Source organism: Pseudorca crassidens, chromosome 18, assembly GCF_039906515.1.
Source record: "Pseudorca crassidens isolate mPseCra1 chromosome 18, mPseCra1.hap1, whole genome shotgun sequence".
Taxonomy (NCBI): Eukaryota; Metazoa; Chordata; class Mammalia; order Artiodactyla; family Delphinidae; genus Pseudorca; species Pseudorca crassidens.
In genome coordinates this window covers 9,425,214-9,443,837 of record NC_090313.1, presented here as the reverse complement: position 1 = coordinate 9,443,837, position 18,624 = coordinate 9,425,214, and the positions used below count along the sequence as shown (strand labels likewise).

Genomic DNA, 18,624 nt, shown 5'->3' with positions numbered 1-18,624 from the left:
TGAATGATTTTTTTTAGCTATATATGACAAAACAATTATTTTTGAAGTCTAAAGTCATTCTTAAATTGGATGATTTGATTAATAATAAAATATTATTAAAATATTTAAAGTGAAGTTTTTTTCCTGCTCTTGCATCTTCTTTGTTCTGGAAAGGCAGAGATGAAAAGAGCAATGGGTGTAGCAGAAACAGAAATAAGGACTGTGGCCCCAAATTAAAACTTATACTAAGAGCAGGAGCAGGTTTTAAGACAGTAACTAGTAAATGATGTGACCAGCTTCTCTGCAACTTATTTGACAATCTCTGATTGACTGCTGGAGCCAAATTTAGTTTGAAAATCTGTACTTTAGGTCTAGTTTAGAGAAAGGGATACGTATTCGATGAGCTCTCTGGTGAGGACCTGCTGACATCATTCGTCATCGTAGTGATTTCTCTCCTGCGTGCAGCAAGCACTGTAGGGCAAGAATTAGTGTTTTAAGAAGAAACAAAAGAGAATTCAGTGTTTAATTCATAGTGATGTGAAACTGGGAGCCACCATTTTATAATAGATAAAATGTCTTTATTAAAATGACCTCTAAAATTCTATATGATTATGTAGTGGTAAAGACTTTGTTCAAACAAAATACACCACTGGGGGTTATCTTCCCAGGTAAAGGAATGTCGGCTTCTCTGTAGGCCGTATTTCTCAACTGAGCGTCTTTACCCATTTGAAGGCCATGTAAATTCATTTAATGGAATTTAACCAGCATTACAACAAAAACAGAAAATGTCAGTTCATCAGACTCATAAAACTGTAATTTCATTTTATGCACACATTATCTTTGATTCATTTTGAAAATAGCCTGAAAGCCCCTGCTTCAGAGAATGAGGAGCCCACTAGAAAGAAGGTGCGCGTCCCCAAAGGCAGAGCTGGGGGTTCTCTTTCTGTTGTACTGTTTGGTGGATCTTCTGGAGTTTTGGTGCCTTTTGTTTGTATTAGATTATTTGAGATAGGAAACTATCAAATGAATAGGAACGTTATTGTTAATTGACGGTTAGTGAAGCTTCTAGAGCTGGGCATCTGGAGTCACTTCCTCCCATTTCTCCCCATCTTCAGTGTAAGTGCACGTGAAGCTCTTGTTTTAAAAATAATCATTATTATATATAGTTTTATAGTCACATTACAAAATATATAATTTATTGCCTGAACAAAATACCAACTTTGTATACATAATCCTCAATGGATTTGTCCTCTGGGTTTCAGTGACTTTTGAGTTGAATATGTATGTTACCCTTTTTAAAGTTCATTGTAATATGAAAGAATATAGTTATTTTTAACATAAATAGCACTCAAATATGACATTAATTTTTTAAATAGCTATTTTAGTTCGTGTAAATGAATTAAAAATTTGAATTTATACTTTTTAATCATTTAAGAGCTAAGGGTATTATGTTTTGAACCGAAATTTAAATGGTGGTTTGTTAAATAGTTATTGGTTTGGCAGATAGATTTCATTTTCTAAATATTGTTCAATTCAATTCAAACACTGTTGAAATACTTTGTAATAATGGAGTGATTTTTTTCTTAAAAAATATGCTTACTGTTAAGTGTCTGCTATAGAGAGCTTATATCGTAGTATTTCTGCTCTGAAGATTCTTCTTTGACTGTCTTTTAAAATCATAATCAAGATTTCTTATGATTTAATGGTACAAAATCATTTCTGTTAAGTGGACCCTATGCTAAGCCCTTGAGAAGCTGAGTTGTAAAAATACTTACTGACAAAAAGAACAGATGACCATGATAAAATAACTGAAAAATAGGGCTTCCCTGGTGGCGCAGTGGTTGAGAGTCCACCTGCCGATGCAGGGGACACGGGTTCGTGCCCCAGTCCGGGAAGATCCCACATGCCGCGGAGCGCCTGGGCCCGTGAGCCATGGCCGCTGGGCCTGCGCGTCCAGAGCCTGTGCTCCGCAGCGGGAGAGGCCACAACAGTGAGAGGCCTGCGTATCGCAAAAATAAATAAATGAATGAATGAACGAATGAATGAAAAATAACTTCATTTCTCTTTTGGTTGGAGACTAAAACAACCATGTCCATAATATTTAGTAATAAGAAGTAGCTCTTGTCCTGAAATATTTTATAGGATAATACTGGCCTTTATAATTACTAATTTGGTACAGATTTACTATATAAAATGATGATTACAAAATCTTGGTTCCCCCCCACCCCAAAGCCATTCATCATTAACTTTCCCAGTCTCTTTTGCATTTTTAGTGATAGTTTATGGTTGCTACTATATATGGTTTCTCTCTATTTGCAGATCTTTGTTAGAGTTCATTGTTAATCATCGATGAAGTTTAATGGATTGTTCATTTTTAATTCAATTCTGTTTTCTCTCTTTACTAAAACATCTTAGCAAATGCCTTACCTCTGAGCCTCAGAGGAAGAATTGCCTCACAACAGAGAGACCTCGCCTCCTGAGGTTTGTCCCTCTCCCTGCTCAGGCGAGGAGGAGGGGACAGCAGGGGGGTGCACACACTGAATGCAGGTGCAGGCACATTCCAGCACACTGGGCGGTACAGGAGCCTGACTGCAAAGGGAGTAGGGCCCTATTAACAGTAAATGTTGGAGGCCACTTGCACCTTTAATTCTTAGGTGTGTTGTCTCTGCTAAACAGATGACACTGAAGTGGGCTGTTACTGTGAGAACTTGGTGGTCAGTTACCCACTCAAATGTTGCAGACCCTTTTAACTTGGCTTAAGCTCAGGGCAGTGTCCACCTAGCAGAGTAAACCTGGAGAAGGAGCGCAGGATGGGTGGCAGGGACTGGAAGGAAGCCTGCCCATGGGAGGGCTGTTTCCCCTTCCCAGGCTCACACTTCACTGAAGACCTTTGCTTGCAGACTTGCTCCCGGACCTCAAGGGGGAGTGGTGCTGAAATGGCTAAAAATGGCTTTCTGTGGTTCTCGTCCATCAGTGGTCTTCTGCGCTTTAAATGGGTTGTACTGAAATGGTGGTTACTATTTCATTAGAGCTCCTACAACAGTAGCTGCTTATATTTACTGTTATATCCCCAAATAAAGTTTAATTGTGAAAATTGTTAAAATGGACATATTTATGTAGTATTTACACCTCAGGGGAAGGTGGGGCCAGTACTTGTTTGTGACTCAACCTGTGCAAAGTTTTTTCTGAAATTATGTGAATAGGGCCTTGACAACTTTGATAGTGTAATTTGTTCCAATTTTAGAAACTTTGTTAATTAAAACAAATACAAGATTTTAGTTTAGCAATGTTTTTAATGTAAACCTAAAGATAGAATTTTAGAAATTGTCTTAATAAATAATGATTTAATTAGGGACACCTAGTATTGTGCCAGGAACGGATCTAGCAACTATAACAGGTGATTTCATTTCCCAGATCCTGCATTACTTTTCACAAGACTCACGTGCTAATAAAATAGACACAAAAAGGTGTAGTTACACTTGCTCTCTTTAAAGCAAAGCTTCTCAAAAGGACCATCCATGCCTGTTTACTTCTCACCTCCCTCTCGGCCTTTACCCTCCGCCCTCCGCCCCCCACCAGCCTCCCCTGCCGCTCTTGCTCTGTCGGCGATCAGCAGCCACTGTGCTGTCAGGTTTGACAGTTACTTCTCCCGCCTGACGCCGCCTTTCAGCTAGCTGTCACTAGCCGCCCACGCTCGATCTTCGTGCTGGCTTTTCCCCGGGGCTGCCGTGACCTCAGACTCTCCCTCCACAGTGGAAAGCTTTGGACCATTCCTGGGCTTGCTCTTTTCCCCCTCCCCCACCCTTGCTGGTCTCATTCAGCCCCTCGTCTTAAATACCACCAGCAACCACCATCGGTCCTGCCTTCCCGGGACATCTCATGTCCCTTTATTGCTTCCTTTTCTATAGCCTGTCCTTTAGTTCCAGGCAGTGTCAGGACACCTGGGTCTGTGTCCCAACTTGTTTTCTCTTTTTCCACTTTGGCCTCTATCATCCATTCTCCACGTAGGTAGTATCAAGAGTTATTTAAAAAAAAAAAAAACACCAAAAAACCAAAGTGTTTAAACAAAAAGCAAAAATCCTTAATCATGTCACTGCCTTGCATACAGCTCTTCCTGTGGCACCTAGAATAAAACCTGTATTTTTTTTACCCATACTCTGTCAGCCCTGCTTACTTACTGTGGCCGCTGCCCTTTCTCAGAACCTAACCCTGTGCTTGCTGCACACCCCCTCAGGTTTCTGCAGGTGCTCGTCTTGTCCCCGCACATCTATTCCTCTCCTCGTTTTGGTTATTCCGGTTCATTGACGTTTATTCCTTGAGATCACTGAGGCGCCATTAGAGTGTTTCCATGACCACTTTGTCTGCATGGGTCCCCCCTTACCCACCAGTCACGCTCTGTCTCCTTACTCTATTCTGTTGTCTTCGTATCACGTGTCGTTCCTGCAGTTGTTTATTTACCTACATGTTTGTTGGCTGTCTTCCCAGAGGGTGAAAGGCCCTTGTCTGCTTTGTCCCTCACCTCTTTGGAGCTATTACCTTGCACACCACGGGAGCTCAGTAAGTCCTGTGGACTGAATGAAGAAAGAAATTTCTCTTTAAATTTAATTAGAAAAGCAGATCTTTTCTTTCTTTCTTTAAAATTTAATTATTTTCTCTTCTCAGATGTAAAATGTGAAAGCTCAGTACGTTTTTGTAGTCAGTCTGTCAAGTAAAACTAAGAATACCAAATAACACTTAAATGGAGAAAAGTTTGTTCTTATTTCCTTGTTTTAAAGGAGTTATTAGAAGCATTAGCTTTAAAGTTTGGGAGAAAATTACTTTGATCTCAGATTGGAACTTTAGATATATTTTGGCCCTTAGAATCTGAAATACAGGGTAGTACCGCTCAAGTGCAGCTGATGTTACGTGCTGTTCGGCTGTTGAAGATTTTTTTTTCTTTTTTGAAGATTTTTAAATAAGGAATATTAAGGATGTTAATCTAAGACTGTCTCTCCACGTTCATTTTTCACAGGATGTAATACCTGTTCATTACTACCTAATATCTCCACCAACAAAGACTAAGAATGGCAGCAAAGAGAAAGAAAAAGATTCAGAAAAAGAGAAAGATTTAAAAGAAGAGTTTACTGAAGCATTACGAGATCTTAAAATTCAGTGGATGACAAAGTAAGTTTTAAATGAGTTTTAATCCTCTAAGCGTTTACTTTTATTTTCCCAGTTACAACAATATTGTGTGTGTATGCAAAGGCTATGTATTCAGAAATGTTAACAGTGGATAGGACTGCAAGTGCTTTTAAATTTTCTTGTAATTATATTTAGTTTTTAATTCCCTTTTGTGATAAGAATTTTTAAAATTTTAATCCTTATTCTGATCTGCTCTTGGAAGAGAATTTTATTGGAAGGTACAAAAAAGAAAATAAATCACTTTTTGCCCCCTTTCCAAAGATAACCATTGTCTTGTTATTATTAGTTGTCTCTGTATTTATACATGTAGCAGGTGAGTGATACTGTGTCCTGGTTTTCCAGTTACTATTTGATTACGAGCAAATTTAAAACAAACCTTTTTAAACCTCTGGAAATGATCCTAAGGACATACAGCAAACGGAGAAACACCTATTTAAGAACATCTACAAAAGTTCAGTAAGAAAAGTGAGACTCTGGTATGTGAGCCAAGGTCACTCTCTTCCCACTCCCAGCTCAGTGAAGCGGAGCCTCCTCCAGACTGGCTGCAGCCAGGACCACAGGCTCCCCGTCCCCTTGGCTTGGAGGACTCTCCTGCTGGGAGGAGCAGGGGGTTGGCACATGTCGGCCGGCACCCCAGCCCCGCGGCCTGCTGCTGAGGCCAAGTTCTGGGTGAATTCCGTTGAGAGGCGGGGGCTCTCTCCTTCTCAGCCCCCGCCAGCGACGCAGAGGGTCTGCCAGGTGGGCACTGCTGAGAACGCAGGCCCCGCCGTGGTTTCCCGCCAGGCGGGGCAAACCGCGGCCTCTGCTCTGCTGCTGTTCCTCCCACCATGGAGTCAGTAAGAACAGATGTAGTTTCTTCAGCTTCCCCAGCTGGGAACGTGGAACATCTGTCTCTTTGTTCATTCAAGACTTCAGATTCTTCCAAAACAGTGTAAATTTTCCTTCTTTGTAGGTCTTAGGCATTTCTAGATCTTTTAATCTTTCTTAACTGTTTTTGAATGTTTTTTCCCTCCCGTTGATAAATCTAATTATAGATGGTATGTAGGAAAGCTGTCGATGCTTACTTTCATCTGACCATCTTACTGAACTCATAAATGAAATAATTTCCAGTTTGATTTTTTGTTTTGTTTTGTTTTCTCGGTAGCATATTTATACTGCCTGCAAATAAATACAGTCTTTGTCAGTAATTATATTTCAGATTGGTACCTTAGGTTATTGTCTGGAACTTCAAAACAATGTGAAGTAATAGGAAAGACAGAAATTATTTTCTTTCTAAAAGAACTGAAATAATGACTGTTTCTCTTTCTTACATATGTAGGCTGGATTCTAGTGACATTTATAATGAATTGAAGGAAACATACCCTAATTATCTCCCTCTGTACGTTGCACGACTTCATCAGTTGGATGCTGAAAAGGTTGGGCGTGTTCGATTTTACTCTGAGTCTCTTATTTTGTTTGCAGTATTAGATGAGGTTTGCCTTTGGAATAAGGGGGCAGTCTTTGTCTTCTCTTCTTGCCGACTGAAAACGTGTCACCTCAGATTGAATGTTCTGTTGAGCTATTTTCATTAAGCTGACTCAGGACTCACGTTTGGTCAGTGGGAGGAGAAGTAGATAGGAAACCCTAAGGGTGGCTTTTCTGACCTTGACCTGAAGAGCCGGGAGCAGAAGGCCGTGGTCGTGGCCTGCTGGCGTCTCAGGCGCCTGCAGCAAAAGCGGAGCTCCTCTGCACTACCTTGGCTAACTTCGTTTCTGATTTCTGAGAATTGGCTGTGTAGCTCCCAGCTGTCCTCAGTGGACCAGCTCTCACTGGGAGTCCTGGCTGTAGAAAGTGCTTGTGGCCATAACCAATCAAGAGTCACCAAGGGTTGAGTGTGAGCCCGCAGGCCCTGTGAGGAGCTGAACTGCTGAGGACGCCAGGACAGCCCGGGGCCCATAGTGAGACTCTGTTGCTTCTGTTCCTGTTTACTCTCATTTCGGAGGTTTCAGTAATAAATTAGAATTTGTCTCATCAGCTGGTGCTTTTTTTTACTTCTGTTTTCATGTGCTGTGGGACTGGGGTAACATAGCTGATCACATTTCTGAACTTTTAAGTTACCCAAGGAAAGAGCTGCCTCTGTAGAAAACAGTTTATATTTCTGTGAACTTCGTTATCTTGCTTATTACTCCATTCAGCGCCAGTGTGGGGTGTAGGGTAGGTATTTTCCCGTCTGAGCTCAGGTTTTCTAGAGATGCTGACCGTCGTAAAGGTCACACCAGGAGCTAGTGCAGAGCCCCTGGGCTGCACAGCCTACCTGGTCCCGCACCACGGGAGTCCTAACTCTCACGGGCATGACCGACAGAAGTGAAAGCGTCAGGAGGCTCATGGATACATCCATTTTTTTCTTATTTCTTCTTTTTTTTTCCTCCCCAGGAACGAATGAAAAGGCTTAATGAAATTGTCGAAGCTGCAAATGCTGTTATTTCTCATATAGATCAAACGGCCCTAGCAGTTTATATTGCGATGAAGACTGACCCCAGGCCCGATGCAGCTATTATAAAAAAGTACCTAACCAGTAAATACTCTTTCTTGCATCTCATTTCTTAGTTACTTTTTTTAATTATTGAAAATATCCTCCTTTTCTGGTATTTTTTATATCCTTATCATTGGAGTTACTGATTTGGGGATACTCCATCCTTAAATATCTTATAGTAATTTTCTCTAGTCGTTTAAGATTAAGCAAAAGAAAAGTCGTTTGCTTCCTCCACCATCAGGTGCTGTCATGGTGGAGAGATTTGAGTGGCTGTGATCAAGCAGTCCAGCCATTTGGGGGATATGTGTGAACTGGACACATGGAGAGGGAAGCACAGAGCACCCTGTAAAATTAATTTTTCAAGTGTTGATTGACCAATAGCATGACAGGCTCCAAATTTAGTTTATATGCTTATTAGTAAAGTGATAAGAAATCACATTGGGTTAAAGCCATTATCTGGCAACTTCAGTTTATGAAACTGGGTTTACAGTACTACTTGAGAACAAGGGTGGGGGGATTATACTTTAGCCTTAGGAAACTGTAACGTGATGTGTACAACAGACGCGTAGCTGGGTTTATGCGTTTGTAAGGCTCCATCCGTGCGAGAGTGTGGTTTCCGCTTGCTGGTGTGACGGTCCGGCGGCTTTCCCGTTCACCCTTCCACGAACTCCTACCATCATCTCCTGATAACACTCCCACACTCCCAGTACCAGTCTCCCCTCTGTCACTTTGGTTTATTTCCAACCCTGGGGGTCCTTAACTTACAAGGGTAGAAGTTTCCTCCTCTTAGCGTTATTGTAACTAATAATAAACTGAAACCGTGCAGGCTGCCTGAAAATATGGTAGTTTCCCTTAAAGATTCCATTTGCTTCAGTCAGAATTTTTTTTATATACATACAAAACGCTTGATTTTAAACTGCTAGAACTCTTGACCTTGCATCGTTTATACTGATATTACAGGTCTTAACGAATCTTACAAGCAGCAGTGTTCAAGCGGAATAAAATTTGTTCAAAATACGTTCTTGGCCATTGTCAGCACCCTTTCACACTTTCCAAAGGAACCTTCTCGAAACATTGCTGTTTTATTGTTGCTAATAATAATAGTGGATGGTGCAGCCACCATTTATGAAATGCCAGTTATATACAAATGCCAGTTATATGCATTATGAAATGCCAGTTATATATATTATGAAATGCCAGTTATATACAAAGGATTAAATGGGGCATGGATTTCTCATTTCCAGCTGCTTTCGCTTAAGTCACTCGTTTCAAAAATTGCAAGATGGCCATTTTGTAATCTTAAAAATACTAACTTTTTGTAGGGGATCTAAGTTTTAATTAAACTGCAGTTTACTTAGTCCACTAAAGTATCTAATTGAAGTTACTTCCTAAAATGTAGCTATTACCATCTTGATCAGTCCCTAACTAACTTTGATTCAGAGAGATTTATTGACCAAGCACTGTATGTAGTACCACTGAGAGGGATGTAAAAAAAAAATGAACAAGACACTCTCTACTCTTAGAAAACATACAGCCTAATACAGAAGATGATAATTGCTAGATGGAATGTGATTAACAGATATAATAGAGGGGCTTCTCTGGTGGCGCAGTGGTTGAGAGTCCGCCTGCCGCTGCAGGGGACACGGGTTCGTGCCCCGGTCCGGGAAGATCCCACATGCCGCAGAGCGGCTGCACCCGTTAGCCACGGCCACTGAGCCTGCGCGTCTGGAGCCTGTGCTCCGCAATGGGAGAGGCCACAGCAGTGAGAGGCCCGCGTACTGCAAAAAAAAAAAAACAAAAAAACAGTTATAATAAGTATTTTAAACTGTGAAAGACGATGGGAAGGAGAGCAGGGAAACCATCATGGATTAATAGGTATTTAATCCGAGCAGGTCAGTTCAAAGTTAGAAGAGGGTAGGAAGAGAACATTCCAGATACGTGGAATTTAGGTTATTGGATCAGAGAATGCGGAAATAGAAAGGGGTCTTAAAGGTGATTCAATCCAGGTCTGGCGAGTCCAGCACACCTGTCACCCCAGCTCGCCCTCCAAGCTCTGCATCCTGCAGCCCTCCTCTGGGCGACCAGGACAGTCAGTCGGGATGCCGTAGGTGAGTGGATATCCAGACCTGCCCTGCCTGACCAGTTGTGTTCCACGGCCCCCGTTCTCCCTCACAACGTGGGGATAACGCTTGACTGCTGAGGCTGCTGTAGAGCATGAGTGAAGTACTGCCGAGACATTTCAGGCGCCGCCTGGCATCTGAGAGGTGGTGGGGTAAGGAGGGACTCAGTAAATGAAAGCCCGTCCATCCTTCTGTTCTGAAGTCCACAGTGACCAAGCACTTCAAGTCCCCAGAAACGCTTCCCAGGAAAGAGAGTGAGAGTTGGCTCTTTTAAACTTTGAAACTCTTTGCTCATAAACTCTTGGGCATCTTTTAGGCATAATTTCATCTGCATTGCAAATGTATTAAGGTGGGTAACTTAGGTTGTAGCAGGTTATTGGCGTTGTGTTGGGGTTTTTTTTCCTCTTCTTATTTTAATTGTCTTTTGTACAAATTGTTGATTTTACAGTCCCAGCGGATTTCATAGGCGGCACGTTTCACTCTGGGTCCTTCAGAATCATGCTTACCGGTAGACAGTTTGTTCATCCCATATCTGAGTGCCTCCTGGTCATCTTCTCAGCACTTGTAATTCTCGTCTTTAGACGTATCTGACAGGAGTTGGGCAGGATGCGTCAAATAAGCATTCGAGGGGCTGGTACTGTCCCAGGAGTGTAGGCTGTTACTGTATTTCATTCAGCAGCAATTTACTGAGTGTCTGTTCCGTGCCAGGCATTGTTCTGGGCATTGGAACACATCAGAAACAAAGCTGCCTGCCTGAAGCAAGGCAGGTGGCCCCGGCGATTAAGAGCAGGGGTTCCAGGACCAGCCGCAGAGCTCGGAGTCCTGGATCTGCCGCTCCCTAATTGTGGGACCTTGAACAGATCGCCTGATTTCTCTGTGCCTCGATTTCCTCCTTTGCAAAATAGAGGCAACTGATGGTCTCTTGCTCATAGAGTTATTTTGAGTATAAATGAGTTAATGTGTTAAAATGCTAGAGTAAGCCTTGTATTCCTTTGCTCTGTGTATGCGTGATAGTTCACGACTGCACAAGTATGTAACGACTGACATAAGAAGTTGAAACACTTAGAAGATACTGTTCTAAGAGTTTCTTAGCTGACAGAATTGACCCAACGGTCTTTCCCCTCTGTTGTGCATGGCATGCTGTTTCAACCGATTACAGCGATCCTAACTCATTTAATCTGTGTGTGGAACACAGCGGCTCGTGTGTTGCGCAATGCAGATGTCTCTCCATGGCTACACCACATTCCTGCATTGTGAATCTTAGGCAGAGAAGGCATGAGGTTAATTTCGGGTGAGGCTGTACTTTTAAAGATGCTCTCCTGATCTGTGGAATGTGTTGGTTTGGCACACAGTGACATGGACAAGCAGAAGTCGACGCTCGTAGACGCCCTGTGTAGGAAAGGCTGTGCCCTGGCCGACCACCTTCTCCAGACCCGGGAGGAGGACGGGGCTGCATCAGGCGACCTGGAAGGGAGAGAGGAGGAGGGAGAGAGCGCCCTGGATTCTCTGACGGAAACTTTCTGGGAAGCTACAAAATGGACTGATCTTTTCGACAGTAAGGTACCCTTTCTCCTTCTTGTTTCGCTGCAGTTCTTGGGGGTGCATCCCAGATCCCTTGTGCCCAGCGGGCCCGGCCAGAGAGGACGAGGATAAATGGAACGAGGCTGAGCTGGGCTCCGAAGAAGATGAGGTGCTTAGCGAGGCCTCCCTGGTCTTCCCGGCTTTGAAACCACTTGACCGTTGTTTGGTCTGTCCGCACAGTGGCTGGTGGACCACGCTAGCTGGGGAAACAGTTGGAGAGCGTGTGTGGCGGGCTTTTGGTTAAGCCATTTATGTATCAGCTAAAATTAAGGGCGTCTGAAAGCTGTCTTCGTACCTTCCCACACCTGTCCCTGTGCTCATTTGTCAGGGATGGAGATGGCGGTATTCTGGTTAGTTTAGATATTTGTTATTTCTCTCCAAACTCTTTAACTTCTAAATAACTATCATCTTGATTTGTACCTGATCAATTTTTAAAGCCCAGTGTAGAAAAAGTAACATTGATGAGCTTTTTGGGTTTAGATTATAAAAACATGTAAAATGCCTTCTAGCTCTCTACTATAATTCTTAACAGTAGAGATTATATAGCTACAGGTATTTGCCAGTCTTCCTTTCTTCTGGACATAAAGGAAGAAAAAAGGAAATGTAATCAGTGGAATTCTTCTTCCAGCACAAACTGTGGCAGTTTTTTAGGAGACAGGTGCTTGTTTTCAAGATTAACTATGGTGATCGGTAGTAAAGACTTCTGAAGTAGGAGAAAATTCTTCCTATCTGCTTCAGGTTGTTCCACCTCAGTTCAGTAGTGCTTTTATAGAAGGAACTCAGTAATGTTCCAGAAACTGAAGGAAGCAGCACCAGAGGTTAAGAATTTGGATCTGAAATCAGGCCCCTGGAGCTTGGATTCTGCCCCTGCCGCTTTGACCTGTGTGACTGTAGGCGGGTGACCGAATGCTCATGTGGGACTGTGGTGCTGCCTACCATGGGATTTTATGAATGAGTATCACGTACGTGGAAGGACGTCAGCAATACTTGCTGTTACTACTAACAAAGTTATCTCGTGTCTGCTGTGTGCCAGACACTGCGCCCGCTGCTGGGAAGAAGATGAATAAGAGCCTGGTCCGGCATCAAGTCGATAGACACTTGATGAGCATCACAGTAAAGCTGTTATAAAGAATTCTGTTCTTGCCGCAGCGCTCTTATGTTAGGGGTGTGCATTATATCACCTGTCTGTTTACTGTGTCTGTAGCAACAGTTGTTGAGCCCTTTCCTTGTCTCTAGAATACAGGTAAGTGTGACAGGATTCCTTTCTTTGAGGACATGCTGCACATTCTAAAAGTGGAGACTAAAGATATAAACAAATGCTTACGAGTATTTTTGACAAATGCAGTAATTAAAGGTAGAAAACTTGTACAAAAGGAAGCAGTTGAAAGTAAGAACATGTTTATATAATATGACACTTCATTTGTTTACTTTTATCCTCTTTCGCAATTTTGGTAATTTATAGTGACTCTGTAGTTTTGTACGTCTAACTTGCAATTTTGTCATCACTTATGTTAGCTCTGCTTTCTTTTGCATAGAGGTATTTTGGTATGGATTCCAACAGCTAGTGATTTATCATAATAGCTTTCTTTCCCCAAATAGATTATCTGTTCTGTGGGATACCCAGCTCTTTTAAAGATGTTAATTGTTGTTTTAAAAAGTTGTTAAAATTTACTTGATGTAACATGTTCATTTGAAAAGCTACACTTCTGTTAAAGCCTCAATTCTTTCATTATTTTTCTTCTTTATTATTTTTTCTTTGATTTTTATTTATTTACTTTTGGCTGCGTTGGGTCTTTGTTGCTGCACGCGGGCTTTCTCTAGTTGCGGCGAGCGGGGGCCACTCTTCGTTGCGGTGTGCAGGCTTCTCGTTGCAGTGGCTTCTCTCGTTGCGGAGCACGGGGTCTAGGTGCACAGGCTTCAGTAGTTGTGGCACCCAGGCTCAGTAGTTGTGGCGCACGGGCTTAGTTGCTCCGCAGCATGTGGGATCTTCCCGGACCAGGGATCGAACCCGTGTCCCCTGCATCGGCAGGTGGATTCTTAACCACTGCGCCACCAGGGAAGTCCAGTTCTTTCATTATTAAAGCAATATGCCTTAAATTGTAAATATTTTGTAGATGAGCTGTATCTTGTTTTACGTTGTAGGTTTTGACATTTGCATACAAGCATGCCTTCGTAAATAAAATGTATGGGAGAGGCCTTAAATTTGCAACTAAACTTGTGGAAGAAAAACCAACAAAAGAAAACTGGAAAAATTGTATTCAAGTAAGTGATATTAAAATTGCCACTGTTGGGTATCATTTCAATATTGTAGAGTGACAAGATAGTTAGAAAGCCTTACGGTAGTGATAAAACAGTACCAACTTTATCGTGACTAATTATTAGTCTAGTTAACATAATGTGAACTATAAAATAAATGCATGAAATGTAGTCAGTAAGCTGTTTAAATTTTTAAAACATTTTTCACTCCTGTCCAGAAAACCTATATTTTTAGCTTCTAGTGTTTTCAACGTAGGCAAAATGCATTGCATATTTTGTGTAGTTAGAAGACAGGTTTCCTTTATGAAGGAAGCAGATGATTTCTTTTAAATACGTGTTGGCTCAGTTCTAAAACAGTTGAACTTCTAGAGTTTATGTTTGATTTTATTCTTCATTTGACACGATAGGCCATTTTTTATTTTACCATGTATTATATGCAGGGAAGTTCTGTGGTTGAGCTCTCTGCACAAATTAAGTGTCAACTGTAAGAACTCACTGAACCCCAAGAAATTGTTTCAGCCTAGCCTTGTCTTTGTACACGTATAGTTGTTTTATGCTTAAAGGGTATATGGAGGTTGGGGTACGCTGGTCCTGCCAAAGGCAGCCGAGCGTCTGGTCTTCATATTGAAGGTATTCTTTGGACGTAAAACTCACCTGTAGGTTCCTGGGGCAATTTCTGGTAATTAGAGTAAACTATAGGTTATCTTTACTCTCAGACCTTTTCTGTCAGTTCAAATTGTAAGACATTTCAAATTCACTTCTTCAGATCTTTGAGGAGGCTGAGAGAGCTCTTTCTGGAACTTAATGTCTTCTCATCACGTAGGCTGTGAACTGAGCTCTTACATTTGTGAAGCCCGCGATCCACCCAGATGCTCACACCAGGGGATGTTTCATAACTTGTCTCCCCTCCACTCTGCTCGCCTGCTGTCTGTTCTCCACACAGCAGCCGGAAAAGATGGCTTTAGACCCCTCCTGGTGAAGCTCCGTCACATTTAGAGTAAAATCCAAACTCCTCCCCGTGGCCTGTAAGGCCCGTGTGGTCTGGCCCCTGCCAAGCGGCCTCTCCAGCTGCATCTCATATCACACTCCCGCGTCCTCACTCTGCTTCTGCCGTCCCAGCCTCCTCTCTGCTTGGCTGACACAGCGCACCCTTTCCCTCTCGAGGACCCAGCTCTTCCAGCTGCATGAAGAGCTCTTCCCCAGATTTTCACAGAGTAGGTTTCTTCTTGTCACTCAGATTTCAGCTTAAGTGTCACCTCAGAGATCGCTTTCTTGACCATCTCACTTCCCAGTCTGTATTATAGCAAGTTTTATTTTTACTATATACCTGATACATTTCTTATTATTTACTTATTTATTATCTGTTCATTAGCTTGCTGACTTTCTGTTTGGCTTTCCTGCATAGAACTTAAGTTTCCTGAAAGTGGGAAGTGAGTTCAGTGCTTTTTCCTAATGCCTAGAACAGTGTTTGACTACCGTAGGCACTCAGGAAGAGTGAGGGAAAGGAAACTAGGGTGGTCGGAAGGAAAGGAGCCAGTCATGTCAAGTCGATGGGAAGCCAGGAGGACAGAGGGAGGGAAGGCAGGAGGGTTGGCAGGGGTGATGATAATCGCCAGGATAGGCGGGTCGGGCGGAAGGAAGGTTGTGGGTGAGTTGATGGAAGGAAAGTTCTACCTGCTGCTTCTTTATTACGACTAAATATTTAATACAGAATTTACCCTAAATGCTGAGCCTGAAACATCTGTTCTTTAATAATTGTGTGTGTTTTATTACAGCTGATGAAGCTGCTTGGATGGACCCATTGTGCGTCTTTTACCGAAAACTGGCTCCCCATCATGTATCCTCCTGATTACTCTGTATTCTAAAATAGGAACCAAGACTTTAAATTTTAAAAAAGTTTTATAGTGAATGGATATAAAAACAAATTTGTGGCATTTTTAGTCTAATGCATGTTTTCATCTGCTATCAAATACTGATTATTAAAATGATGTGTATTTATCAGAGAATTTGCTGGCGTGTGGCTTAATACATGTAAATCTAGACCTCTGACATCATGGTGTTTTCTTAATACGTCACATTGCTGGCAGCGGGCTGTGCCCTGGCTGCCAGCACCAAGGACTTTCAGTTGGGTTGCAGCTGTTACATGCATGAGAGGTTTTGAACAGTAACTTTTAACTGCAAACCTATAAAATTCTATTTTTTATTTTATAAATGAACAGGGTTTTAACATGCGCGACTTTAATTTTTTTCAATTGTATGAAGGCCTTAAAAAAGCTACATTAAGCGTAGCTAAAATTATTTATTAGACTAAAAAGTAACAGATCTTCATTTCCAGATTTTTTTTTTTTTTTTTTTTTTGGCAAACGTTTACATTCAATTAAGGGGAGAAAATAAAACCGGCACAAATAAATTTGTGGCAAACGCTGGAGCATAACTGCTTCAATCAGTCTTCATCTTGGAGTTATTTCAGGCCAATCATTTTTAACATCTTCTTGACATGCAGAGCATCAGAATGAACTAATAATACATGTATAAGTGCCAGACAGCTTAAATCTGTATCAGGTATTGTAAAGATACATATATGGTATGTTTATTAAAGTTGAAATAATGTAAACACGTGAATAAATGTGCAAACCCAAGATCGCAGTACACCATATGCACTCTCATACCTTAATTTTTTTATAAATAATAAAAGTGAATATTGAAGGTTCTTAAAGTTGGTCTTAATTTTTCATAAATAAAATTTGGGGTTAGAACAGAAATGAATAATACATTAAATCCATAGACAAAAAATTCAACATGAAATAATTTATAATGTTTCTTATAGGCTTGCAATTATTTGAATATATTTCCGAATCTTATTATGTGATTAACTTTTGTGTAGGTTTAATTTTTTATTTTTATCTCTCTGGCTACTATACTTCTTTCATCCTTCCTCCGTAAAATAAGCACACGTAGACAATATTAAAAGGCCTCTACTGTCTTATAGCAAATATGTTTGTGTGTGTATGGTTTTTAAATCTTCCCTTAGAATTTACTACTGTAAAAGGCCTACCAGAGATCTGGTCTTAGTCATTCGTGACTGTTTTTTGAGTAATTGGCTCCTTTATCTGATGAAGACATTAGACCCTTTATGAAAAAGTGCACATATGCACGCAGACATTTTGCACAGTTTCTGAGCCATCTAGAGTCTAAAGTGCACCCATGAACAACTGCATGCATGTTCTCTGACAAACACATGCTTTCACCTACGCATGGACAGGTTCAATCCAGTCAGGGAATTGAGATGCTCAGAAGGGGTAGGGTGGCTCCCCAGGGTCATGCTGCTGGCTGGCTGTTAATTAGAGAACGTGTTTTACCACCGGGTTTGGCATCTCTGATAGTACTACCTGCAGCACAGAGCCTCAGGGTCAGCCAGGGGTGAGCGCTTGGGTCCTCCCCAGGTCCTCCCCGAGGATGCATTCAGCCCCGCGATGTGCGTGGCTGGTACCCAGGAATATGACAGCTTTCTGAGCCCCTCTGGACATTTCCCAGCCTTTCCCTTTAGGCTTTTTAATTAGTCCCAACGGTTAGCCATCATCTAAGGCAGCCGCAAAATTGTACAGTTGCCTGTAATCCTCTAGACAAACCCCTGGGGAAAGGCTTCTCAGCCTGCGAGAGATCTGAGTCCAGTCAAAGACGGCCTTGCACGTGGTGTTTTCTGGGGAACAGTCTCCAGGGATTGCCAGGCTGCTGGTTTTCAAGGCTGCCGTGGAGCGGGAGATGGCATGGGGACAGGGCCATTGAAAACGTCACAAAGCACACTGCTGTCTTAGCTGAGGTTCAGCCGTTTTGAGTGAACATGCTTCAGATTGCTACATGCCTTTGGTTAAGATTGCTACATGCTTCTGAGAATTTTTGTCAGTTTTCTCATGACTTTAACGGAGGAGAGAATTTTTGGAGGTGCTTTTTCACTGACAAAAACTTTTACCAGTTTCACTGAAATGACACCTTTTTTTAGAACATGCCTTTTAGTATCCAATTTTAGTGTAATTTTAAGGTTAGAAACTTCCTAGTAATAGATTGATTTTGAAGTACTACCTTCTGAGTTATGTCAAGGTACAGTAAATTCTGGTATCCTTCAAATACCAGAAAATCACCATTGTTGCATTTCCCTAATTTCTCACTTTATTCTTCAGGGTTTGGTCTTTTCGCTATATTTTTTAATGTGGAAGGAGAAGTTAAGTTCATGGTGGGTTTTGGATGTACTCACAGTCCTGACTGGTAGTGAGAAGCAGTAGAGTGAGATACATGTCTGCAGGGGGAGGTGGTGAATAACAGCGCTTTTTAATAGGACGTGCAGTACATCGTGAAAGTTCACAGGCAATTTTTTTTTTTTTTTAATCTATGAGCCACATCCGGCTCTCTGTTGTAACAAGGACTTTTCTATCCGTAATTACTACTTCTCTCTTTCAGTGGGGTGTAAGTCTTTCTCAGATAATGAAATTTTAGAATGAAGATTATTAAGTTTGCTGTGGAAATTAGAGATACAGCCACACACTGGCAAAGTCTGCTTTGAACTGTGATTCCTAGAAAGGTTGGTCCATCAGTGGTACCCGTGGTGAGTGATGCCGGGATCTGGGGCAGTGACGCCAAGCTGCCTTGTCAGCCCTGCTTTCAGGCTAGATTATTCTGTGCCTCCATGCCGACACATAGGTTCCAGGAGAAGCCATCCCCGGCAAAACTGTGACGTTTCTGTGTGATTGATACAGGAGACAAAATGGTTCTTTATTTTTTTATTTTTATATTATAAAGTGGATTCTTTTTTTTTCTTTAACTTTTTATTATATACTGGAGTAGAGTTGATTACCAGTGTTGTGATAGTTTCAGGTGGACAGCAAAGTGATTCTGTTATACATGTATCTATTCTTTTTCAAATTCTTTTAAAAGTCAGGACAGTTTTCCTACTTCAGGTAATGGTGACCAATGTCTGCACCACACCACTGAAAACAGAAA

General features: G+C 41.7%; 1 protein-coding gene across 6 annotated transcripts in view; it reads left to right on the top strand.

Annotated features, from left to right (window-relative positions):
* The window catches only part of TPP2 (tripeptidyl peptidase 2), a 68,373-nt gene extending 52,034 nt beyond the window's left edge, over positions 1–16,339 (top strand). For 4 of the 6 annotated variants that reach the window (XM_067713544.1, XM_067713543.1, XM_067713542.1 and 1 more), the window contains 6 exons: positions 4,991–5,142; positions 6,479–6,575; positions 7,573–7,703; positions 11,145–11,352; positions 13,516–13,635; positions 15,405–16,339. In XM_067713544.1, coding sequence (XP_067569645.1) covers positions 4,991–5,142; positions 6,479–6,575; positions 7,573–7,703; positions 11,145–11,352; positions 13,516–13,635; positions 15,405–15,494 — 798 coding nt within the window. In that variant the 3' untranslated portion in view covers positions 15,495–16,339. Of the gene's footprint in view, positions 1–4,990; positions 5,143–6,478; positions 6,576–7,572; positions 7,715–11,144; positions 11,353–13,515; positions 13,636–15,404 lie in introns of those variants that run through there. The other 2 variants (XR_010936991.1, XM_067713545.1) reach the window with 2 other exon arrangements.
* The last annotated feature ends 2,285 nt before the right edge of the window (positions 16,340–18,624 follow it).